A 26,397-nucleotide genomic window follows, 5' to 3' on the forward strand; every position below is an offset into this window, starting at 1 on the left:
CGCTTCTAACGATACCTCATACATCAAAATCTATCAAGCCGTTTAGGCTACAGGAGGGAACAAAGAAACAGACAAACATACATACATACAAACATACAATCGAAAAACATTACCCTCCTCCTTCGGCAGTCGGGTAAAAACTCATAAGCTAGGGTACCCCATTAGCCTTGGGATGTGTTCATGAAATCGCCTTATTTAGGTAGAGTCTGGGGCAAAGAGTACTGACCCCTCTATGGTTGATCGTAGCATTGGCACTCTGACGAGTCGCTGTGTACCTGTGTAGGTATCTGGTATCTGTTACTGTTTGCTCTATAAATGCCTAAAAGTACTTGAAAGAATTAAAAATCCTAATCCTAATCCTAATCCTATCCTCCTAACTAATAATATAAATGTGAAAGTAACTGTGTCTGTCTGTCTGTTACTCTTTCACGCCAAAACTACTTAACGGATTTGGATGAAATTTGGTATACATATGGTCTAGAGTGTCTAGACTCTAGACCCTGAGAAAGAACATAGGCTTCCTTTTATCCCGGAATTCCGATGGGAAAACTTTTTAAGGTGAAGCGAAGTTCGCGGGAACAGCTGGTTAAAAATAATTAATAAGTAGATATAATTAGTATGGGTATAAGTGGGTATAAGTAAGGAAAACAAAACACTTCAAGTACACAATGTTGTAAAAATAATTTATTGTCATTTAAACGTTCACTTATATTCGTGCTTACTTACATACTAATAAGTACCTAATTAATTATCATAAGTACTTAATTAAGTACATACCAACCTATTGGACCCCATCTCATTTAAGTTATCTACTACATAATTAAGTATAAAAAATATTAATAATTTAAACTCTTGTTAATACTTTAAATCACAAAATAAATTAGGTAACCATATCTAATACTAAGCACTAAGATTTATTTAATTTCATAAATACTTATATAATATCTGAAACTATTCACTTGATAATTTCCACACACCAGAGGGTAATACTTAGGTAAGTATTAAATATATTGTTCATTGTAAAATGGTATTTGTTCAGTTTCTTTACAAGCATTTCAGTAGCTGTTTTATGTCTACAAAAATGTTCACACAAACAGGTATAAATGTACCTGTAGATTTTTCTTTATATAAATAACATAACAGACACCCACTTGCTCTTTTTACATAAATTAATGTAGTTTGGAACACTGTAGACAAAACCCCGACTTATATTAACGGTACAGAAATCATAATTTCAACACCAATTTCCCTACCTAAATCGCTGGACTGCTACACCGGCGGTCCCTCGTCAAATACTTGACAGACGTCAGAGACTCCATCGATTTGACCTCTTCGGGCGACAGCGGCCGCCCCCTGAACTCATCCTCGATCTCCTGAAGAGTCCTGTCTTTAGTCTCCGGCATGAAAATCAGGGCTACCACCAGGCAGTACCCCACTACTGCGGCGTACAGACAGAAAGCCCCGTGCAGCTCCACTGTTGCCAATAACAACGGTAGCGTTTTCACCGTGATAAACAAGTTAGAAGACAAAAACAAAACACTGATACCACCAGCCAAACTTCGGTATTCTAGCGGAAATAGCTCCCCAGCGATTATGAATGGTAAAGGAACCATACCGGTAGCTATCGAGAACATTATCGTGTGGATTAGTAAGACTCCTAGTATAGGGTGGTCGAAGGGTAAACGCCCCTGAGATTTGAGGTAGGTGTAAGCAGCTGTGGCTAGGAATGCGAACACGTTTATACTGCCAGTTATAAGCAGCATTTTGCGTCTCTTAACTTTCTTAATTACGAATAAGGCACAAGTGTTTGACACGATTCTCTGGGCGTCCAAGGTTATAATCATCAGGGATATATTGACGTCGCCGCCGACAACGTTATTGAACACATCTCCAGTGTAAGCCGCGAGAATGTTAGCGCCAGCCCACTGGCCCAGCGTGTAAATGTGGACCATTATGAAGATCGGCTTGTAAAACTCCTTCTTCCTAATAGTGCTGCTGAAGTACGCTACATTCCTCTTCATCTTTTTACTGAAACTCTCATCAATATCAACCTCAGCCTTCGCTTCTTTGACCAGAATACTGGTTTCTATCATCTTGTGCAGTTCATCCTCCTCTGTATCTCCTCTTAGCCACCGGAACACTTCCTTGCATTCCTCATACCGGCCCTGGTCCGCCAGCCAGCTCGGGGACTCGGGAGAATACATCACGATCACCAGGTCCGTGAAGGCAATGAAGACTATGACCAACGCTGTCCTTTGCCAGCTCAAGTACGACCCCATAGTATGAACGGTCAACACTCCAGTTGCTATACAAAGCGAGACGGTTGTCAGAAACATGCCTCGGTTCTTGGGGCTGGTGTATTCTCCTATCAGTACTGGTCCGAGGGAAGCGCTCATGCCCATGGAGAAGCCCTGGAGGAACCTGGCGACCAGCAGGGTGGCGATGCTGTCGGCCGTGATGATGCAGAGCCAGCCGGCGATGACAATGACGATGCTGGCCAGGTTGGCGGCGCGGCGTCCGCGGCGGGACATCACGGAGGGCACCACGAAGTTGCCGGCCACCAACGCGAAGCCCAGGATCGCGGCTGGAAGCAGAGAAGGTGGGGGGTTAGATTGGTGAATCTGTGACTTTGTTCTACGTGACGAAAGCTCAATATGTTTAAATACGCTGTAGGTACATGTTCAGTGGGCTGCACAAAAATCTAAATGTGCAGGCCACTGTTCAATCTGTGAAGGTAGAGTATGGTAAGTAGGTATTTATAGGAATAAGTTATGAGATAGCTCTACATGATAAATCTTGAGAGATTTAGGTATCAATTAAATCATTTTCTAAGCACAAATAACTATAGAAACCAATCAGTGTCCCATACAAAAAACGGCAAAATGGTACAGTATGGGGCAAAATATACCTGACCCCCTCTGAGTGACAATGCTACCTTTTGAGGTTTTTTTTTTCTAAACCGTATTTTGGGGTTAGTCTTCTTAAGGGAAACCAGTGTGCAGCAAGAGCTGATAACTCTCAAAAACCATGATAAATTTTAAATTTACTACTCAGACCGCACATAGGTCCCTCGTCTACGTGTTCAGCTTTGCAATAATCTTTACAAATTGCAATTTACAATTTGAAATACAGTTTTATACTAATAGATAGGTAAACATTTAGCACAGTAGATATAGGTAAGTAATAATAATAATAATAATAAAAACGTTTATTCCGTGCCATCGCACACACACAGAAAAAAAAAAGAAAACATAATGAAAAACAGTAATAAATGAACACAAAGACCTTATGACTAAACAAAAGAAATAAATGAGAGGATATGTGTGCGTTGTCTGGCACCGAAACGGACGGCGGCTCAGCTAAGGCGGTAGAAGATAATATATTACCTACTACCGCGCTGATTTTCAGCCGCTTCCCTTTATGATGCCACTGACTATAAATAAAAACTATAAACTAAAACTATGGCAAGTGCACGGCCGGCAGCTGTGAACCAAGGTCACCCGGGGTACTTCACACGCATAAGCGGTTAGTACCTATAGTTATCTAGAATATTTATCTATTAAGGATGGATAAAACGACTAAGGTCGTGATTCTGTTTACCACTTGAACTTAATCGTGTAGATTTTATATACTAAGGGTGCGTTGCACCATTTAACTTTAACTATTACAAACGTCACATCGTCTGTCAAAGCATCGGTTAAGCGAAAAATTGGTTGCACCATTCAACTATGGTTAAAATGACGTCATAACTTTAACGATAACCATAACCACCCCATGTTGGCCGGTTACTGTTAAAGTTAAAGTCAGGTAGCTGTCAAACCCGTTGTATAACCTCAAAGTAACAGTATTACGTACAAATATTAATATTCAATAATTCTTATCATGTCGCTTCTACGTGAAATAGTGCTTGAAACAAGTTCCTCAGAAATTGAGATTGAGGTGGAGTCAGTACGGAACTTACGAAATATGAAGAGAAAGGTGTACTTTCAGAGAACTGATAGATTCGCAGGTTCCAGGTCTCAAAGATGTGGCTCGTGTGTTGGCTTTAAAACTAGAACCTTTCTTACTGCCTCCAACGACGAAGTAAGTGCACCTATTATTATGTTGTAGGTGTAATGATCATCTTCACCACCAAATAAGCGTCCACTTCTAGCCATGGGCTCTTCCAAGGAGCGAAACAACACTGTGCCCTCGGCCTTCCTTATCCAGCCACTACTGGCTACCTGCCGGTTGCCGGTCCAGCGCAGAAATCTAATATCAAAGTAACCTACGTAACTCTTTAATTGAATAACCTTGTTTTCAGAAATTTTGCAATGACTCAAATACAGAAATATATCAATGAAAATAAGGACAGAACTAAGAAGAGTGCAGCCCATTATTGTGGCTACGGCATGGCTGCATAATATACTAATGTAAACAAAATAGACACCCTGTGCTGTACCACCAGCTAGGTTTTTTATGATGATTCATCATCTGATGAAGAGGGACCTGTCTATGCAGTTAACAGGAATGATGAGCATAATCGAAGGATGTCAATAAATAATTATTTTAATAGATTACATCGTTAGTTTTTATTTCAACTTGTTAAGAATTAATTAATAATAAAGGCTTCTATTCTATTCTATTCTCTGGGGGTGTAAGTACCTGCACCTGGCTCTCTCGAATGGAACCTTTGTGCATATCCCCAAGGTCTAAACTGCCTTCCAAAGCTTGAACCATTTCTCCACCACGCTGGTACACTGCGGGTTGGTGGGTTCACATATCTAGATGTGCTAAATCTAGATATGCAGGTTTCCTCACGATGTTTTCCTCACCGTAAGAGCGATGGTATACATTGTAGGTACTTATGTTAAAAGAACTCATTGGTACATGTCAGCGCCGGGATCGGACCCACATCTCTGGCGTGAGAAGCGGGCGCTTACCCGACTGAGCTACCACCGCTCTTACTAAAGGCTTATTAGAGTCTACTTTGTCGCGGGTTTTATTGATGATAATCTTTTGGTCAATATTTGGAGGAACAACAGACTTAGTTCCTATGACATGTTGACTTTGAGTGCTTTGACAGAGAATGACGGCTACAATGTACTCTGTGACGGCTTCAGTCCGACAGCTAGATTTGGTATTGCCTTACATAAAAACGTTTCCCACAATAACTTTGGGGATAATTATGTCTCAAACGAATAGCAACCCTAATAACATTAACAATGACCGACGATTTGATGGTGCAACACGTTGCAGTAAAATGTTAACTGTAACGACTCTGTCATTGCTAAGTTTAACCTTAACTATTACGATAACCGGGATGTTGATGCAACCCACCCTAACTATACATTGAGCCGTAAATGGTAAGTAATTTTTTTTTTTTTTTTTTATAAAGTTTATAAAGTTTATTCATATATTTTTCTTAATTGGTATTACAATTTAGGTCTGCCAAACTGCGCAGCAGTTTGATGGCGGACATAGCACTCTCTTAATACAATAAAATAGGCAATTATTAATACTTTAGGTACTTACATATCTATGTTTATATAAGGTGAGGTATGTCAATATTGTAATGATGTGGGTAGCATGTACTTATAGAATAAACCAGTCTAACCCGAGTCACCGTCTTTGATTCACGCCCGTCTTGACATGGCGCAGTCGGTATTAGGAACTAATTAAATCTTCGTGAGTGTTTAAACACGTATAAATCCCGAATATACAGTGGTCGCAGTGATAAGACGTGTGGTAAATTTAATAAAAACAGTATAAATAAATAAGATTAAAAAGTAAATTAGAAAATAAATTCGGTGCAGATTCAAAATGGAAGCCGTATTAAAACCGCCGTTACCATTCCAATTTGATAACAATATTACAAATGTAACCTCGGGAAACCTAAGCAAATCATGGGAAGAGTGGAAAAAGTCTTTTGAAATATACTATCAGGCGTGCGAGTTTTCCAAAAAAGATGCAAAGGTGCAAATTAGTATTTTGTTGCATATAATTGGCCCAAGGTGCAGAGAAGTTCACGATACATTCAAAACAAAATGCACCACAGTCGACGAAGTTTTAGAAGAATTTGATAATTTCTTTTTACCGAAGAAAAACTTAACAGTAGAACGTCACAAGTTCTTTATCCGAGAACAAAGGGAATTTGAATCCGTTGAACAGTATGTCTTCGAACTGAATAAGATGGCCGCCAAATGTGAGTTCAAAGATCTTTGTAACGACCTTGTCAAGGACCGTTTGATTTGTGGAATCCATGATAATTCATTACGGGAACGTTTGCTTAGAGAGAGTGACTTAACGCTGAAAAAGGCGTTAGATATTTGCCAGCTAGCCGAACTATCAAGGGTGCAAGCTACGAATATAAATACCGAGGTTTCAGCGCATCACGTGAACGAGATAAATAATAAATGTTGCGGCAATTGCACAGGCAATAGTGCAGAAAATACGGAATCGGTGGATTGGATGCAGCAGGGAGTACGTGAGCGTCGCAGGCGCGGGCGTGGGCGCGGGCGGGCGCGAGGCAGGGCGCGAGGGCGCGGGCACGGAGACCCGGCACCCGCCGCCGCCTCGGCCGCCGCCCCATCGCCGCCGCCGCCGCCTCCTGCGCGATCCTCGCGTGTGTGTTACAAGTGCGGTATGAGTCATAACATGTACCAGTGTCCCGCGTATGGTGCAAAGTGCAATAAGTGCAACCGTTATAATCATTATGCGAAAATGTGCCAAGTATTGTATGAAATCGATGGGAACTCATCCGATCAGGTAATTAATAAGATTAATTCCGATGATTCGTGGTCTGCCACTTTGTATGTAAATAATAAACCTATTAATTTTAAACTGGACACTGGGGCTGACGTAAATGTGTTGCCTAAAAGATATTTGAATCAAATAGGTGTTTTAGAAAGTGAGTTGACAAACACAACTATGAAATTACGTGGATATTCTGGGGCTAGCATACACGTTTTAGGTAAGTGTAGTTTAAAAATTACTCACAAAAATATAACCTACATACTAAAATTTGTTATTGCCGATGTTGATTCACCTGCTATTTTAGGTCGAGAATCGTGTGAGGAACTGAATGTAATTAAGCGAATAATGTCGATTACTTCCAAAAATGATAGTGAAAGGATATTAGACGATTACCCAGATGTTTTTGAGGGTCTAGGTTGTTTGCCTGGCAGTTACAAAATACTTTTAAAAGATAATATACAACCGGTAGTTCATGCTCCTAGAAAAATGCCAATTGCTATTAAAGAAAGTTTTAAAAATAAGTTATTAGATATGGAAAAACAAGGCATTATTGCTAAAGTTGAGGGACCTACCGATTGGGTCAGCAGTATGACGCTAGCTAAAAAAGCGGACGGTGATTTTAGGGTGTGTTTAGATCCGCAAGACCTGAATAGGGCAATCAAACGTGAACATTTTAAACTTCCCACACTTGATGAAATCACATCTAAGTTGTCAGGTTCTAAGGTATATAGCACGTTAGATGCGAAATTAGGATTTTGGCAATTGAAGTTACATGATGATTGTACTGACTTATGTACCTTTAATACGGTGTTCGGTAGATATAAATTTTTAAGAATGCCGTTCGGTATTTCATCAGCTTCGGAAGTTTTCCACAAAAGGCTCCTAGAGCACCTAGATAGCCTGGACGGTGTTTGTCAATTTATTGATGATTTGCTTGTCTACGGTAAAGACAAAGAAGAGCATGATTTACGCCTGCGTAAAGTACTACAAAAATGTCGTGAAATCAATATAAAATTGAATAGAAAAAAATGTAAAATCGGATTAACAGAGATCACATATTTAGGTCATAAAATAAGTGAACACGGAATCTCACCCGATGAATCACACACAGAGGCCATTAAAAATATGCCTGAACCTAAAAATGTTAAAGATTTGGAACGGTTTTTAGGGCTCGTGACCTATGTAGGTAGTTTTGTTCCAAACTTGTCTGATAAAACACACATATTGCGCGAACTATTAAAAAAGGATATCGAATGGCACTGGAGCGAACATCACAACAAGAGTTTCAATATGATTAAGCAATGTTTAATAAGTCCGCCCGTGTTACAATATTACAGTCTAGACAAGCCAGTCACGCTGTCTGTAGATGCCAGCAAGCACGGGCTAGGGGCATGTTTGCTGCAGGGCGGTTTGCCCGTTTGTTACGCGTCTAAATCGTTAAATAAAACGGAACAAGCATACGCCCAAATAGAAAAAGAATTGTTTGCATGCGTATTTGCTTGTGAAAAATTCTATACCTACATATACGGGCGATCCGACATAACAATAGAAACAGATCACAAACCGTTGATTAGTATCATAAATAAACCGATAGTAAACGCACCGCCAAGATTACAAAGAATGTTAATGAGATTGCAACCATATTCATTTAAACTTGTTTATAAGCCCGGAAAATACCTACACATAGCGGACGCGCTGTCTAGGGCAGTTGCCCTCAGCGAGAGCAGCGGCGAGCTGGAGCCGCGTGACCACCTGGAGGCGCGCGCCGCCGTGTGCGCGGTGGCCGTCGGCAACGACCTCACCGATACGCATTTCCTAGCTATACAAAAATATACTCGCCAAGATACAGAGTTACAATCGTTAATAAAAATTATAAAAAATGGTTGGCCGGTATCGCGATCAGATGTGGACGCGTCACTTCGTTGTTATTGGAACATTAGGGACGAGTTAACGGTAGATTTTGGATTAGTATGGAAAGGCGCGCGCATAGTTATACCTAAATGTTTACGCTCAGAAATGTTACGTAACATACATATAGGCCATTTAGGCATCGAAAAATGTAAACTAAGGGCGAGAGAAATAATGTACTGGCCGAACATGAACTCGCAACTTGAGGACATGGTATCTAGCTGTCAGGCGTGCCTAACACATAGGAAGGCTAACAATAAAGAAACATTAATGCAACATGACATTCCTGAACGGGCATGGTCCAAAATAGGCGTTGATTTATGTCACTATAGGGACAAAATATTCTTGATAGTAGTAGATTGTTATAGTAAATTTATTGAAGTTATAGAATTGCAATCCATGACCTCCACAACGGTGATAGACCAGTTGAAGGTAGTATTTAGTAGGCAGGGCATAGCAGATATAGTCATGTCAGATAATGGACCGGAGTTCAGCAGTGAAAGCTTTAGAACATTTTCACAAATGTGGAAGTTTCGGCATGTAACATCCTCGCCGAGATATCCTCAATCGAACGGACAAGTTGAAAGAGCTGTACAAACTGTTAAAACAATGTTAAAGAAGACTACTTTCGATGGGTCTGACTTCCGTCTAGGACTTTTAGAATATCTAAATACACCAATAGATCACACTTTGCCGTCGCCTGCTGAGCTTCTATACAGTAGAAAACTTCGCAGTATTTTACCATGCTCATTAAAATTATTAAAACCTAAATGTCATACAAATGTTATACCATCATTAAAACGTCGCAAGGAACAGGAAAAGAAATATTTTGATATTGGCGCTAAAGATTTACCTCCTCTTATAGTTGGTCAAAAAGTCAAAGCATGGGTAAATAACTCTTGGAAAAACGGTACAATCAGAAATATAAAAGGGCAGAGATCGTATGAAATTGAAATGGAATCGGGAGGAATAATGATTCGTAACCGTAGACATATTATAATTGACTCAAGGGTCTGTAATAAATTTCAAGGATCAAGTAATGTCGGTCGGAGTAGTTTACAATATGATGACATTGTTATCAGCAATGGCGAGTCCCCCCCGCGCAGCCCCGGTGTCCAGGTAAATGAACCTGTTGTAAACAATGCGACTGACGCTTATGTAACTCGTTATGGCAGGACGGTGAGGCCTCCTGAGCGATACGGATTTTCAACGCCACAACTGCACACTTGAAATACCTACCAATGTAGTTAAGAAATCTATACATTATAATAAATAATAAAAATAAAAAATATGTACATATTACATTACATAATATTATATTTAGATGAATGAATGTCATTGTATTGTAATTTACCTACTTAATTTATTGATGAAACAATTTTTTTTTAAATTATTAATTCATAATTTATGATTCGTAATTTGTGCATGTATCCATTAAATTATTCAATATACCTACCTAAATACAAATAATTTTAACTGTGTACCTATACAATGTATGTGTCGCTGTCGACATTCTAGAAGTGATTTTGTTCTACATATTTACAGTGTATTGTACGTCGGATACCAATTTTAGTCATGGTAAGGTACCTAGGAACCTACCTATTCTCTGATAAAACTGTAACATTACATTTATGTGTAATAATAATTGTGTACTCTGTAGAATAAAGTGGATCTATAGGTACTTATGAGCTAGATCATTATGATTGTTATTGGAGATGCCTATGCTTTATTCGTATAATTGTATCGTCTACTTATTTTTTTAAAGAATTTTTCATAGAATTACAAGAATTGCATGACATTTACCTAACATTGTCAATATTTTCATAGAATTGCATGACATATACCTAACATTGTTAATATTATTACCATGTTAAATTTTCTTCTTATGAATTTATTGTTTTTATGAATACTTATGCTTTGAAATTCATACATTTATATATTATGAAACAAACATGTACTTATCCTCCTTCACTAGGTAGAAGCAGTAGATAAAACATAAGTACAGACCTAATCTTTGTTTGATTTTGTTAAATATAATGTGTACTCGATTAGATTCAATTGATTCTATCATTATTAATTCATATTACTTATATATCAATGTTTTTTGTCAATAATGCGAAATTTGTGTTTATTACATGTAAACAGTCGGGATTATTGCAAATATCCAATTGTAACTATTTTTTTTGTTTTTATTTCATTATTTTTTTTTGAAAGGAGAAGGATGTCAATATTGTAATGATGTGGGTAGCATGTACTTATAGAATAAACCAGTCTAACCCGAGTCACCGTCTTTGATTCACGCCCGTCTTGACAAGGTACACATTATCATATCTGATCTGAACAACAGTAAATCAGAGAACACAATGATGCAGTAATAATTTTGACTTTGAAACAGTGAAGACGGTAAGTAGGTAGATAACCGGACTTGACATCGTAAGTTAACTTAATATCAGGTAAGTAATATTATCGACAAATTAATCTAGTACTTTTAGGTATATATAATTATTACAGAAACAAAAAATTAAAAAAAAATGTTTAAATGGGTACAGCCTGCAGTCAAAATTGACTCTTACGAAGGAGGGCTTAAGATCGGTAATGAGTCCAAACAAAGTGTACAGTGCTCCAAAATTGATAATGCGCATAGAAATCTTTGACAGATCGGTTGTTTTCGATTATGTGACACCTGATATTGACTCCTATTTCTTTCGAACAAGGTGCAAAATGCAAGTGTTTTTTTTTAAGGCTCTTACGATTTAATGATTCGGGTGTGAAGATCTGCATGTGCATTACCAATCCCGGACAAGTGTACGTTTAGCGAGACCGCCACCGTACACAATAAAGTACCTACGCATTGATAACAATGTTAGGCGCACTGTGAGAGGTAGTGTAGTTTTAATCTTACTTTCAGGTTCGTTTTTGAAGTGGCTTTTTCTACAAAACCCTCAGGTAATTCATTGTGTAAGGTAGGAGTAAGCCATTGCCTTGTTCGCTCACCAAAGTAATTACAGGTGCTCGGTACACTATAAGTACTGGTTTCCGCCTTACGGGTTGGATAGCGATGAATTCTTTCAATTTTAAATTCAGTATTATTATACTGTTCTAATATTAACAGCTGTTTTAATTTAAGATCAATGGGTAGTATTTTAGTGATGTTGTATATTTTTTCATAGTTTTTATTAAGATTTCGTTTAGTTTTTGAGTCTATTAAAAATTTTAGAAGTTTCATTTGTAGTAATTTTATTTTATTTATGTATGTTTGAAAGGTAAGTCCATAGCTACTCAGCCCGTAACACATTATAGCATCTGCCAATGCATAGTACAACATATACATAATACTTTTACTTACAATTCTTTTTAGATTATACATTTTACCTATAACTGATCTTAATTTAGTGCAAACATATTCTACATGCAGTGACCATGAAAAGCGGCAGTCTATAGTTAAACCTAAGTATTTGTATGAGCTTACCTCTTCTATTTCCGGACATAGGCAGTTATCTTTATTGTTATGGAAACAGTCATAGGTATGCCCTCGTAAACTAATTTGGCTATACTTATAATTACTGTAAGGTGAGCATATTCTTAGCCACTTAGTTTTATTGGTGTTTATTATAATGCCATTATCATGGGCCCAACACACAATGCGATCAAAATCGTCTTGTATTGCGTTTTGTATACATAAGTCATCTTTACCGCTGTAGATAAGGCAAGTATCATCCGCATACATGTACATATTGCACTTTGCGATGACGTTGGGCATGCTATTAACATGCATAATGTACCCCAAAGGGCCATATACAGATCCAGTTGGCACCCCGTACCTAACGTCACCATCATAGCTTATGGTTTCTCTCACACGAACTCGAACTTTGCGGTTTGCGAGATAAGTTCGGAACCAGTTATTGATAGGACCGCGGATCCCACACTCACTCATGGCCTGCAGCAAGCCGTCATGGTCCAAGGTGTCAAACGCTTTTTTAAAGTCAATGAACACAGCCACTACCAGTTTTCTTTCGTTTAATGAGTTGTTTACGTAATTAGTGAATTGAGATAAGGCAGTTGCTGTGCTCCTATTTGGCCTAAATCCATGCTGGACATCTGTTATCACATGATTATTTTCCAGGAATCTAGTGATTTGGTTAACTAAAATTTTTTCTACTATTTTATTTATAGTGCTCAAGATAGCAATGGGTCGGTAATTGGTATATTCTGAATGTAATCCTTGTTTGTATATTGGTCGTATTAAAGAAATCTTTATAGCATCAGGATATAAGCTTTTTTCTATGCATAAATTAATAAAACGGGCAATTATTGGACTTATTTGTTCCTTTACTTGTTTGAGATCTCTCACCCTGACACCGTCAGACCCCGGCGACTTGCTGCACTCCATAATATCGATAATTTTAGACACATTTAATGCGGTAACTTTCTTAAATCTAAAACTTACATTAGTTTCCTTAACATATGAGCTTCTATTTAAAAAGTTTTTATTACACTTATGCTTTATTCCGTCAATTTCCTTTGTAAAGGTATCACAAAAGCTATTACACACATTCACTAATGAGGACTCAGATTTGCACAGATATTTCTCAATTACACTGTCAACACTCGATGGTTTTTTTCCCAGCCACTCATTTATGTTGCACCAAATTTTTCGCATATCTCCCTTACACTTTACTAACAAATCTTGCTTGTACTTATTCTTAGCTTTGTTTATTATCTTATTGGCTTTGTTTCTGTATTTGGTGTATTGAAGTCGCAGGTTCATACTCTTAGGGGACGATTTCCATTGTCTAAATAATGTATCCCGCCTGTCGAGGATCCTAAGTAGGTCCTTATCAACCCAATTCTGGGTGTCTCTTTTTGTTAGCTCACGGAGGACTCTTGAAGATTCGTAGATTTCACCAAAAATCGCGCATAAGTTCGTGTACAGTTCGATAGGGCAGTCAGTATTCATTAACTCTAGCCAATCTATTTGTTGTAATTTCTCGCTAACCCTTTTGTTATTGTACATAACGCTGCTCCTAGGTGACTCATCCCTCGTGACACATGTATCAGCTGTTACACCCGTCAAGTAGTGATCAGCAACGCGCTGGGTGGAAACGTAAGTAGACAGCATAGATGACGACGATTTCTCAGCACGTACAAAAATATGGTCCAAACATGACGTAACCCGGCGTCCCGCAACTATGACGTCACGGGTCACGTCTCTTATTCCACACTGTAATCCGTGTTGTGAAAGCATGTTTAGGTACGGCTCCGCCGCTGGATCCATGTTATATGCGAGTATGTTTATGTTACAGTCTCCGATAAGCATGACGTCATTATCAGCTGGTACAGTACTCATTAGGTTATTTATTTCGGTGATAAATAGGTTTTTGTTGCGATGAGGTGGCCGGTAGATTGCAAAGATATCCATTTTGTAGCTATTTTGTGTTAGTTTTCCATGTAATAGTTCCAATTCACAGCTACTATTTGTATTATTTATTGTAAATGGTAAGTGTTGTTTTGAGTATATAATTATACCTCCACCACGCTTATTTTGCCTTGTTCTGCTGTTCATGTTAAATCCGTTTATATTGTACATGCAGAGCTCCTATTGTTTCAAGTTAACTTCTGTAAATATCATTATATCCAAGCTACATAGGCATGGTTGTAGAATAACAAGTACTTCATTGAAATGTTTTCTAAATGAGCTAACATTCATGTGCACAATTTGTAAATGAGTGTTTTGGTTATTTATGCAAGTAGCCCATTTATTACTTTCCGTGTATCTTGTGTAATCTATATCTGCTGGTAGGTCGTGAGCCATAAGTAGGAGAATATAATATTACTTGAGGTTATGTGTGTAGATTGGAGGGGATAATAATGATGAGTAGGAATACCGGGATACTAGTCTTTCATCTGTGCTTGTATATCGGCCTCTTGTCGTATGTTAATAATTTTTGAATCGGCATCTTTTTTCACCAAGATTTTTGAGTTTTGAATCCATATAAACTTGTGGGAAGTTTTAAGATTCGTTTTTGTTTGCCAAAACAGATTGCGAGTTTGCTTAGTAATATTTTCATTGATATATATAGGATCCTCAGTGGCGTTTTTAAAGAAAAAGTTGTTCGTGAGCCGCTGCTTGCGGCGTTGCAGCCATGAGTCACGCGCACTCTTTGTGCGCAGGCTCATTATCAGCGTCGTGTTGCGGCGGTCCGTTTTGCCTTTTTCACCGCCTACCCTCCACACATCCACTATATCTTGTATCGGCAATTCCAATTTTGATGCAATTTGGGAAACTGTTTCTCTTATGGAATCATTCTGTATCTGTACTCCTACTAGTTCTACTTTCTTCTCGGTTTCTTTTTGTTCTAACCACTGTACTCTTTCTTCAAGTGCACTGTTGCACTTTTCTAGATACTTGTTCCGATTTACTAAGTCGGTGATCTTGTTTTCAGTTTTTTTGTTTTTCTCGATGCAGTCGGCCTTAAAATCAATTAACTCCTGGTACTTCTCTGCGTAGAAGTCGATTGTTTCGGCCATCTCATCCAATTGTTTTTTCATTGTGTAGATAACCTCCATTTTCTTATTTACTTCTGTTAACAAATTCTCAACAGTTAGTTTAGAGGGATCTAGATCAATCTTAGGTACTGTTTTCGGGCTTTGCTTTGGTGTCTTTGAACATTCCTCACACGTATCGTGTAGTGCAAAGGTTTTTATGTTTCCGGCACATGTTTTATGGAAGTAGTTTCCGCACAATCCCTTACATTGAACACTATCCCCTTTAGTTTTGGAGATATATTGCTTACATTTTTTGCACTGCACCATTTTAACGCAAGTACCGCACCACCGTAATGTTTGCTCGTTAGGATACGTCCGCACGCGAGAGCGAGAGATACGGAACTATTGAATGTGTGCATTACCTACTATGTATGTGTGTTTTACAAATATTAAGTAAGGAGTATTGATTGTTATGGCGGGTTACTAGGAAACCCTTCAAAGGTGATTCTGACTCGACCTTAACCACTGTTGATTTATTTTGAGATTCTCTGCGTCATTGATAAAAAAAATGCTCCAAACTCTTTTAGTAATCGATATCCTACTTAACGTTTTCTATGTGTGCCGTATAAAGACGTAACGTAATCACCTTATAGGTAGTTATCGGGTGACGTATTCAGCGATACATCGAATTCGTAATAATGTATGGACGTAACAAGGAGCATTGTTGATTGCTGTTGTGATTGTTGATGTGAGGTAAACGATTTCTGGAGACCTCGACTAGGCAAATGAAGTGTAGCAGGACGCCTTTCGGCTAGATGAGGTGACGACTTGCGAAAGGTGGTAATGGGTGGATGCGGAAAGCTAGATCGCTTCCAGTGGCGTGCTTTGGGAGAGGCCTACGTCCAGAAGTGGACTGCTGCTTATAGACTGATAAAGAATATCGAAGATTATTAAGAATATTATATATTATTGATAAAGAAATTATGTATATACTTGCACCACAACTACCTCACAATCACATAGACTCACTCTCTTCCATCCAAAGGTTGTCTGCTAGATATTACTATAAGCAATAAGGCCGCCTCTTTGTACTGTTTTATTTTTAAGTTTTGTTTGTTGTAATTTTTGTTCTTGGTGCAAATAAAGTGTATTGTATTGTATTGTATTGATTATGAATGTGGGGTGGTTGTACGGTAGGGTTCGTATAAAACTTACCAACCCACGACCCGGAAGCGTCATCTATGGGTATGATGGAGTCGGGCTGGCGCAGCTGAGGCAGCAAGATGGCGGCGAACCCCATGACCAGCCCGTGCGCCGCCATGTTGAGCGACACGCCCGCAGTCACGAAACACTGGAAATAGGGTTATGGTGAAATAAGTCCATGTGAAATTGCTTGTTCACCTTTAAGCCTAGGCGTATGCTAGGACGAAAGTACAAGTAAGGACCCAGCACATCAGAGTGGTCACTCTCTACGGAAAACGAAGTTTCAGAGCGCTGCTGCGCGAGCCACGACTCTATCTCATTGTATTAAACTTGCCGATTGCACAGCAGCTCTCGTTCGTTCGTTTTTCGTCAGTATAGAATAGAGTTACCCACCCGCATATCACAGACATCGAAGTGCAGTTGAGACAGACATATTCCGTCACGGAATATGTCTGTCTCACCTGCACTTCGAAATTTCGGAATTTCCGTGAGTATGGTAGAATGGAAGTGGAAGAGCAGGACAAACAAGCATGTGTATGCTACGTGCTGCGCGACCTGCGTCCCAGCAGCTGCATCATAGCAACTCCTACCGATCCTAGGCTTAGTGCCAATTTCACCATTCTCTGTTAGAACATAACCAGGGAGTAGTGGTTAACTTTTGAGTTTTTGACACATCTGTCATGAATTTTATATGGAGATGACGTTCAATTTATAAATCAATGCCTGTCGGTTAGATAACCGAGAATGGTAAAATTGGCACTTAGGCACCTAGACTAGACGCGCTTAAAATATAATCAAATCAGGTTTAATATTACACTCACGACTAATCACGAGCAATGAAAAAGTTCGAGTGGCAATAACACCAAATTTTCCTAAACGGAAAAGACTACCTTAAAATGACTTCGTCTGTCAAATTGAGTAGGTACCTACTTGGTACCTACCCATTGACATATATATTACTGCGTATATCCTTTTGAAATCATTTACCTACCTAAGTACATTTAACAGCGTATCAGAATAAATCCAACATAAAACAATACATATTTCTATCAAATTCTGAATGAAATGTTGTAAAAATTGAGGTCATTTGGTGTCTACATTTTGTACTTAACTGGAACTTTTTTATTGCTCGAGAGTTTAATTAATACAAATGTAATGTGCAATACCTACACACAGCTAGTATTGTAGTAGGTATTGAATATGCAAGTTATTAGATTTGAACCTAGGTCATCAATAGTGAGACCTTGTGCTTAATTTAAACTAAATTTAAAGGTCGAGTTAGATACAACAAAGGCCGTAGAAAGCGAAGTAGATAAACTGTAAGTTGTACCTACATATATAATGTGAAAAGTAGACTTAGTTAATATCACGTACCTACTAACTACTAGTTTATAATAAACAATCGCAACCGTGACCAACCGGTGTTTCGCGACAGAGTTGCACCATTTCAAATTTACCTACTTATGTATTTTAAACAGGTACAGTCAGGTGAAAAAAAATCTAACCCCGCTGATCGACAATCCTACAGGAGAGTGGTCAGGTTTCTATGCACCGAACTGAACAGTATACCATCGCTATTACGGCGAAGGAAAACATCGGTGGGAAATCTGCATATCCATAAAAAGGAAGTTGGTAGGTATCATAAGGACGTTCGGGCTGAATAACATAAATTATATTGTACTTTAGTTACCTATAATTTGATTAATACTGAGTTAAGTACTTATTTATACCAGGTAAAGCTAAGTTAAAGTATCTATTTACACAATAATGACAATAAATTTTATTATAACCTTCTCTAGGTACATAGGTAGATACTTAGGTACTAGGTTAATGTTAAGTGGGCACTTCAGTGATGTGATAATTATGTGTAAGTAATATTATACCTACCTGCATGTTTCCTGTTATTTATTAAAACACAAAACGGATTACAATTAATACATCACAATAATATGATTACGTACTATAAATTTAGATCTGAATTGAAATCCAAAATATGTGTTTACAGCATAATTAATTTAAACAAATCGTGCTTATGCTTAACCTATAGTATAACTAAGCAACTAAAAGACTAATACTAAATAACAAAAATGGTTGAACGAAACCAGAAATGGAGAAAAAAAAAGAAGAAAATAATAATAAAATTAAAGGTACGTATTTGTATCTATTTAGTCTATGCGTCTGAGCGCATCTGCCAAGGATCCCTTAAATTTAACATAGTTCGCAACATAAATATCTATATTAGAGTCTATTGACACAATGCTGTTGTAGAGTCTGCACATTCGCACAATAGGGTTGTAAAACGAGGTGTTGTTAATATAGGATCTAAGGGCAAACGGTTTAAAAGCTCGAGTTCTATTATTTGTGTTGAAAGACAGTAGTGACAAAAGATAGCTGGAGTCAATACCATTGTGTATGATTTGAGTGGATGAATATCAAACTGCCATATGTCCACCTACCCGAAAAATTTACTTTTTGATTTGGTCGTGTTCTCCGTTAAAATGTCAGTTTGCCTATGCCCTTCAAGTTCCAATAAGTACAAGGCATCCATTAGAAAAAAGCCGTTAAAAAAGTAAGTTTTTTTCAAATCCTTTTAAGTCTAACCGTTTCGCATTACAAATTTTCACAAGTCCATTCCGGCCAATCACAGAGCGTAATTTTTTCAACATGGCGTCAGTCTTGGTGAGAATTTCGAGTCTGTGGTGTGTGCCCCCAGTGTTTTATAACGAATATGAATGAAAATGTTGAGGAAATTGTGATTGTGGACCCTGATAAAGCTCGGAAAAGAAACAGATTGAAGAGTGTAGCAAAAAAATGACAGAAAACTATGGCGAAGTAGGTTTAAATCCCCTTTTTTCCAACCCACGTGTCAATCACAAAGCATTTTCATAGTAAACACACAGGGCCGTTTCGGGTAGAATATAATACGGTAGGTAGGTACTTTTCTACCGATAAATTTTGGTTGATTAACTTCATTGTATTTAATAGAATATAGACTATATTAGTCTTACTGAGTCCGGCCCATGATATTAGTATTTTTCAAACAACTATAAGTCCTTATTACTCATATCAAAACAGCATAAGTCTTGTATGGGCATATCAAACTGCTATAAGTCCAAACTGTTTATTAACTTTTACGCCTTTCTATGAGTGTTATAATGGATTTGTTTATTAAAATACATTCTTAAGGTCACAAGTCAACTTATTAAATCATGGGGCAAGTTCTATGGCCATTAAATAATAGAGAAAACAAAAATCTCCATTTCCCAAATTTTGCGTGGACGTGACATATGGCAGTTTGATATTCATCCACTCATTTTATAAAGATATAGTAAGTCACTTTGATTACGACGATATTTTAATGACACCATGTTAAATTTTTCCAACCTTTCCTCATAACTACTTCTTGACCGACCAGCTTTACACTTATAACTTAAGAATCTTGTAAATTTGCGCTGTATTCGCTCAATATTATCTATATGTACCACATAGTATGGCGACCATATCACAGATCCATATTCCAATATAGGACGAACCAGGCTTTGAAATAAATATATGGAACTTCTGTACTTTTTAAAGTGTTTGGAGGCTCTTATAATGAAACCTAGTAATTTATTCGCCTTACCAGTAATATTTTCATAGTGATAGCGGAAGGTCAATTGCTCATCAAAATATATTCCCAAGTCCCGTACAACCGACTGTCTTTGTAGCAAATGACCCGATAACTGGTAACTATACATTAATTTGTTTTTTTTTATTTGTGAAAGACACCACAAAACATTTTTTAACGTTAAGAGACATCATATTGTTTGAACACCAGTTAGCTATTTTATTGATGTCGTTTTGTATGGAAAGGCAATCATTTACATCATTTACCTTGCGAAAGACTTTTAAGTCATCGGCGTATAAAAGACAAGGATTTTCAAGACATTCCGCAAGGTCGTTAATAAACAGAATAAAAAGTAATGGCCCCAAATGTGATCCCTGGGGTACACCAGAACTTACAAATAATGGCTTTGATGTATAGCCCTTCACAGCAACTAATTGACTTCTTTGGCCAAGGTAAGAGGTTATCCACCTATGCAGGCTCCCGTGTATTCCGTATTCCATTACTTTATGTACTAACAGAGAATGGCTCACTTTGTCAAAGGCCTTGCTAAAGTCAGTGTATATACTATCCACCTGGCCTCTTACGGCAAAAGATTGACACAGGTAGTTTTTATATTCTAGTAGGTTACTTATGGTAGACTTACCCTTTACAAAACCATGCTGTTTGTCAGAAATAAGAGGTTGCAGATGATTAAATAAATATTTGTAAACCAGAGATTCAAAGAGTTTAGCCATGCAGGACAATATACTAATGGGTCGATAGTTTTCACAGTTGCTTTTGTCACCGGACTTGTGAATTGGAATGATATGTGCCAGTTTCCAACTGTGTGGAAAAATACCAGACTTCAAAGATTTATTGAAAATTATACTAAGTGGATAACATAATTCCTTGCCACAAGCTTTAACAAATAATGGTGGAATTTCATCAGGGCCAGCGCCTTTATTAGAGTCTAACTGCTTTATTTTGAACTCTATTTCCCCTGGAGAAATTTCTATGCCGGATAAAATATTTTGACTTTGAACAGGTGAAGGTAATGTGCCATGAGGGAAATTTGTTTGAGTCTCAAATACGGAGCTGAAATAAGCGGAAAAGAGTTCACAAACTCCTAATCCGTCAGATGCGGTTTGTGAACCATAAGTCATGGTTTGGGGTATGGATGAGAAGCCTTTTTTGTTATGTACGAATCGCCAGAATGACCGAATATCTCCTTCAAGTGAATCCTCGACAGAAGATACAAACTCTTTGTAACAAGACTCTGTTAAAGATTTACACCTTGACCTTAACAATGAAAAAACATCATAATCTCTCGGATTGCCGAACTTTTTATATCGTCTATGGAATTTATTCTTCTCCTTCAGGCACCTCTTCAGACCATAGCTGTACCAGATGGGATACTTATGAGAGTCGTCCCTTATTAGTGGAGTATGTTTCTTTATTATATCATAAAGATGCCGGTAGAAGAGATCGAGGCAAATATTGACATCGTCTGAGCTTAAAATACATAGCCAGTCGAGATTACACAGCTCCTCTTTTATTTTATCAAAGTTGCTTTTGTAGAAGTTATAACGTTTATCACCTATTTACCTTGTAGTAATAATAATAATTGTAAATATTTATACCTATGGAAGTAATTAATTAATGATTATTTTGTGTGTAGAGGTAGGTACCTATGTAATATACAGTCAGCAAAATAGCTTTATTGGCCACCCCAGCGCAAAAACTTTAATTTGATCGTAAACTAACGGGTAGTAATAGGAATTACAGATTAATCGATAAAATATTATTTGAATCATCTACCTACCTACCACCTAATGAGTATTAGACCGATTTTTAAAACGTTTCTGTACCTACTTACCGTCCACAAAAAAATAGTCATTCAAAAAAACATTTTACGATACCAATTTACCAATCCATACATTATTTATACGGATCAAAAGTCTTTCTGGAGCCAAACTTACTAGCAAAGTCTGTTTTATTTTTACTTTTATTGCTTACTTACTTTATTACTTACAATAGGTAGTTACTTAAATTAAAAAAATATATATATACCTAAGTTTGTAAGTAATAAACGTATAAAATACAGTTCAAAACAAGTTTCAAAATTAACTGTATTGAAATACTCTACCTGTTTCGTGAAAGGTGTAATCCATGTTTTCTCCTTCCCCATGGCTCCAAACAAAAACACAAAACCCTCTCAAAATTTACCAAACGCTTCACATCACAGAATTCACTGCAAAAAAATAAGGCCCAAACATCAGATCTAGGTTTATTATCTCCGATTTACATGATAATGCTTTACGCTTGGTATAAATAAGATTAAATATGATATTATTTTAGTGTAGAGATATAGTTTGTTAAATAAAGATAATAATATGGCATTGTTATCTAACTGGAGTTTGAGTATTGAGTGGAGTGACGCGTGACTGAGTCAGTTGGAGGTTACCTCATGACTGCTGCTCGCTCGCTCGCTGGGCGCATGCCAAGTGCCAACTGCCGAGCGAAGCGGGCGGTCTAGACTAGACAGTCTAGAGTCTAGCTAGATTGTAGAGCCCTAGGCACCTAGGTGATGTGCCCAACAGAGAGATATGACTACGCGCAGTGGCGAAGGTACCATAAAAAACTATTCCCAACGGCTTCCCTTTTGGATTGACTTGATTTGATATTTAATATGCACCTCACGCTATTTTCTGATTGATAGTGAAGTAGGTTTCACATTGGCGTTCCCTTCTCTACAAAGAAATTAACCCCTTGCCGCTAATGGCACTGGCACTAACCGCACTCACATGACATGCCTTGAGCCCACTAACGAGATATTACGAGGATCATGGAATCATGAGTCACTCGAGGGACGTCAGTATGGCACGCTGAAAAACGTATGAGATATGGAAAAAGTAACTGAAAATTAGTAAGTGGGGGGGCACTTGATGATGAAACACCCTTAATAATAAGGGATTCTCTCCAATTTAAAAGCGGTCAAGTCAGAATCTAAAAGTGGCTTCGATGAATCAATATTTAATAGATTTCGTAAATAAATGGATTGGAATTGTTGCACATTTGGTGTGAAATTGACAAGAAATATTCAATTATATTTAAAGCACTTTACATAATATAACTGATTGAATTATTGTTACATTTACCTAATAATAGACGCATTTTTCCTGAAATAAAAATGACATATTATGTATCTAGCCTATCTGAAACCTAGTTAAACATTGTGAGATATGGCGTTTCGACTTTCTCCGTGTTCGGCATCATAAGGGTCACAGTGACAGTCCATTTTTCTCTCCACCTTTAATTTGCAAGGTGCGGGTGCCTATATAAATAGAGTGAGTCGCCCGCGCGCCTCAGTTGTAATATCACCATGCAGAAATGACTAGGTTTCAGATAGGCTAGATACATAATATGTCATTTTTATTTCAGGAAAAATGCGTCTATTATGTAGTCTGAGCCTATCTGAAACCTAGTTAAACATTGTGAGATGTGTTTATTATCGCATGGTGGAGAGAAAACCAACTGTGACCCATAAGCTACTGATGAGTATATCAGTAGATAAATATTTGAATCTATAAATTTATAATGCATAGATTTCTAAGTAATAGATATACTAAAAAGAAAGGTATAAGTATACATAAGACTTAAGTACTTCCTTATTATTCCTGACTTGTCAGAAAGTTATGGAAGGTATGTACCTAAACATATAGGTAGGTATTTATACATATGGATACACACAGTGCCTCTTCGAAAGCAATACTTATAAGTAATTATTGATCAAAATCTTGTTATTGTCAAGGCAATATTTTTAACATACACTAGCCGAATGGATGGAACCAGTGAAATACTTTGCAACAATATTTAAAAGCTGTAAAATGTAGAATATCGATCCAGGCCGCTGGGGCTCAGGTCAGCACATGCTGACTAGGGTATGTAATTCTGGACTGACCTCAGAAATGCAGCAGCCGACCCTGGAGCCTCGAGGACCTGCTCAGTCAGCCCTGTACGACGACACGGCCTGCAACACCTGGCGCGGCATCTAGTCCTTGGAACGAGGAGTGGTGCTTGAAGGGAAGATAATTTTACTAAATATCTCAGCCTCATCAGCTACTGGAAAAGATTAGATGAAGGCTGTGACACTGGCGGATAACTAAGTATTCAGTTTTTCAAAACATGATGCAGGTCACTATATTCATATTCTAGATTGACAAGTAACACACAGTCTAATTTGTATTCTAACTAACTCGGCGGTTAACGAGTTCCTGTGCAGTCCTACTAGGAAGGAAAGATATTTTATAAGCCTTTGCACCGATTTTGTGGGCTACTATCATTCTGTATCATCATGTGTGAATATTATGAGCTCTGGCAGCATTCCTTGGTAGATGACATCAATTAATAAAGATTGATTAACACAACAATAACAATTGTAATAGTTGACAAATGAAACCCGGCTAACATGTCTTAGCTGGGTAAGTAAATGATCAGTCATGCCACCAGGATAAGTAAAATGTTCAGTACTTCATATGAAAAACATTAACAAGGTCACCTTTAGGTATGTTCGTCAACACTAAGGGCAGGTCTCGGCCAAAACCTTAAGGCTTCGCCTTGTTGCAACTTCAAAGGTACGTAGGTACCTACTTACATTGTTGTAGGTTCGATTTTGAAACCATTAAGTCAACCTAGATAAAACAAAATAAAATAGCTCGATTAAATAAAGATGGTACGTAAAGATGTTAGTTGTACCTGATCAGACCTGACGCAACGACAGCCAACATAGACTCTCTAATCTGTGGAAGCAACATGGACAGTTGGACGAGCCACCTCGAGCCTGACTTATCAATCAGAACTGACAGTTCGCCAACAGCAGATAGCTTGCGGCTATCTATAGGTAAACTTAGGTAGTTAGCTATACCCAAGAAAAAGTCCTTGGACATCGATATGACAGTGGAACGGCGAATAACTGTGGCACTCTTTAAAACAAAAAGGCTTGTTGTTGTCCAGCTAAGGAAGGTTACCTACTTCAGCGACCTGGTATTGCATTCTGAAAGAACTGCGAAGAGTTTATTATGACTAATAATTATTACTTATTTAGAAAGTTTTCAGCAAACTCTAATAAATCAAGCAGTTACCACGTCACCGCTGCCCGGTTATAGCTCTGTACTAGCTTAGTAGATATATATACCAGTTTTAGCCTTCAGCTAGAGGCCAGAGAGCTCCTAAATGAGATGCGAGTACGAGCATGACACAAGTAATTTTTTACTTGGTAACTAGTTACGTAACTAACTGAAAGATCCATAAAACAGTTGAGGATTACTCAAAATGGAATTGTGAAAACGGCACGTCTGCATCTTAACCAGTCAGTCTAAGTAGTTTCAGCAGATACAGTGTTGAAAAATAGTTATGAAACGTTTGCGCCAGAATCGAATTAAAAATACATTTTCATTAGAGAAGCCGTTTAGGCATGAATAGGTACTTTCACCCTTTGGATTGTGCTCCAAATGATGACCTTCGAAATTCATAGAAATTTAATGACGACTGCCATTGTTTATTATCTAGCCCCGTACATTGAGTAGGGCTGCGGCTACACGTGATGTGATACACAGTACACAGTAGGTATATGCATGTTCCCAGAATAGTGGAAGTTATAATTTTACCAAAAGGTAGTCGTCTCGTGCAGGAGCACCGTTACTCGATTTATTAGATACACAACTAGTAGACAGCTGCTGCGTAGGAGGTTCACGCATTTTTCAACAAAGAGCTCGGATACACACTCACAATCCACTGGGACATAAAGAAGACAGCTAATATGGTGCCACTCAGAAACCGCGATGACACTCCGATCATGATCACCCGACAGTAGGATCATAATAAATTCGGTAACTTGTGAAGCGGTATGGTATAGCAACAGCGACTTTCACGAAATCAGGAATTAGCTCAGTGCTTTTAGGTTGAACACTCGCCGGTGGGATTCACTTTGCTCACAGCCGAGAAAAGAAAAGACTCAAAGCTGGAATCTGCCGATGTGTCATGACACTTAAGATAGTGTCTGGGGGGTCACTTTATATGACGAAAAACGAACTTTCAGTGCACTGCGGCGCGAGCCGCTCTATCTGTTTGTATGTATTAAACGTGCCGATTGCACGACAGCTCTCGTTCGTTCGTTTCTCATCAGTATAGAGTAACGCTCCTACTTACCGTGCGTCACCATTCCCATGAGCAGTCCAATGATCTTAAGGCAGTTTAGAACAAAAGCTGCATTAGACAGTTTCTTCAGCAGAGACATTGAAATAAAAAAATTATTGCACAACTATCCCCAGGAGCAGTCTACAGGTCACTTTGGGCAGTTCAGAAGAAAGCTGCTTTAATAGAATACCCTACCTCAGCGGAGGCATCAAATTGAAGTGCTATAACACTTTTAGAAGTGGTGCACGTTACCCGATTTGTCGGCAGCCATGCCGATGCGGCTA

General features: G+C 38.1%; 2 protein-coding genes across 2 annotated transcripts; one reads left to right on the forward strand and one right to left on the reverse strand.

Annotated features, from left to right (window-relative positions):
- Window positions 1-1,225: 1,225 nt before the first annotated feature.
- On the reverse strand, window positions 1,226-22,393 carry LOC119691845 (facilitated trehalose transporter Tret1). The gene is made up of 3 exons (XM_038110318.2): window positions 22,065-22,393; window positions 16,345-16,480; window positions 1,226-2,584 (listed from the first exon to the last, which is right to left on the reverse strand). Exons 1-3 carry the CDS (start codon window positions 22,104-22,106, stop codon window positions 1,254-1,256), a joined length of 1,509 nt encoding a protein of 502 aa, XP_037966246.2. The 5' UTR covers window positions 22,107-22,393; the 3' UTR covers window positions 1,226-1,253.
- On the forward strand, window positions 5,613-10,443 carry LOC119694302. Its single transcript, XM_038120354.2, has 2 exons — window positions 5,613-6,747; window positions 9,819-10,443. The coding sequence occupies exons 1-2, from the start codon at window positions 5,803-5,805 to the stop codon at window positions 9,834-9,836; spliced, it is 963 nt and encodes a 320-aa protein (XP_037976282.1). The 5' UTR covers window positions 5,613-5,802; the 3' UTR covers window positions 9,837-10,443.
- Window positions 22,394-26,397: the final 4,004 nt, after the last annotated feature.

This window comes from Plutella xylostella, chromosome 27, assembly GCF_932276165.1.
Source record: "Plutella xylostella chromosome 27, ilPluXylo3.1, whole genome shotgun sequence".
Taxonomy (NCBI): domain Eukaryota; kingdom Metazoa; phylum Arthropoda; class Insecta; order Lepidoptera; family Plutellidae; genus Plutella; species Plutella xylostella.

Excerpts from the sequence above, each read along its gene's own strand:
- LOC119694302 (XM_038120354.2), top strand. The coding sequence starts at position 5,803 with ATGGAAGCCGTATTAAAACCGCCGTTACCATTCCAATTTGATAACAAT.
- LOC119691845 (XM_038110318.2), bottom strand. The coding sequence starts at position 22,106 with ATGGGGAAGGAGAAAACATGGATTACACCTTTCACGAAACAG. Across the intron at positions 16,481-22,064 it reads TTACACCTTTCACGAAACAG|TGTTTCGTGACTGCGGGCGT; the intron begins GTAGAGTATTTC and ends CCCTATTTCCAG. Across the intron at positions 2,585-16,344 it reads CGCTTCCGGGTCGTGGGTTG|CCGCGATCCTGGGCTTCGCG; the intron begins GTAAGTTTTATA and ends CTCTGCTTCCAG.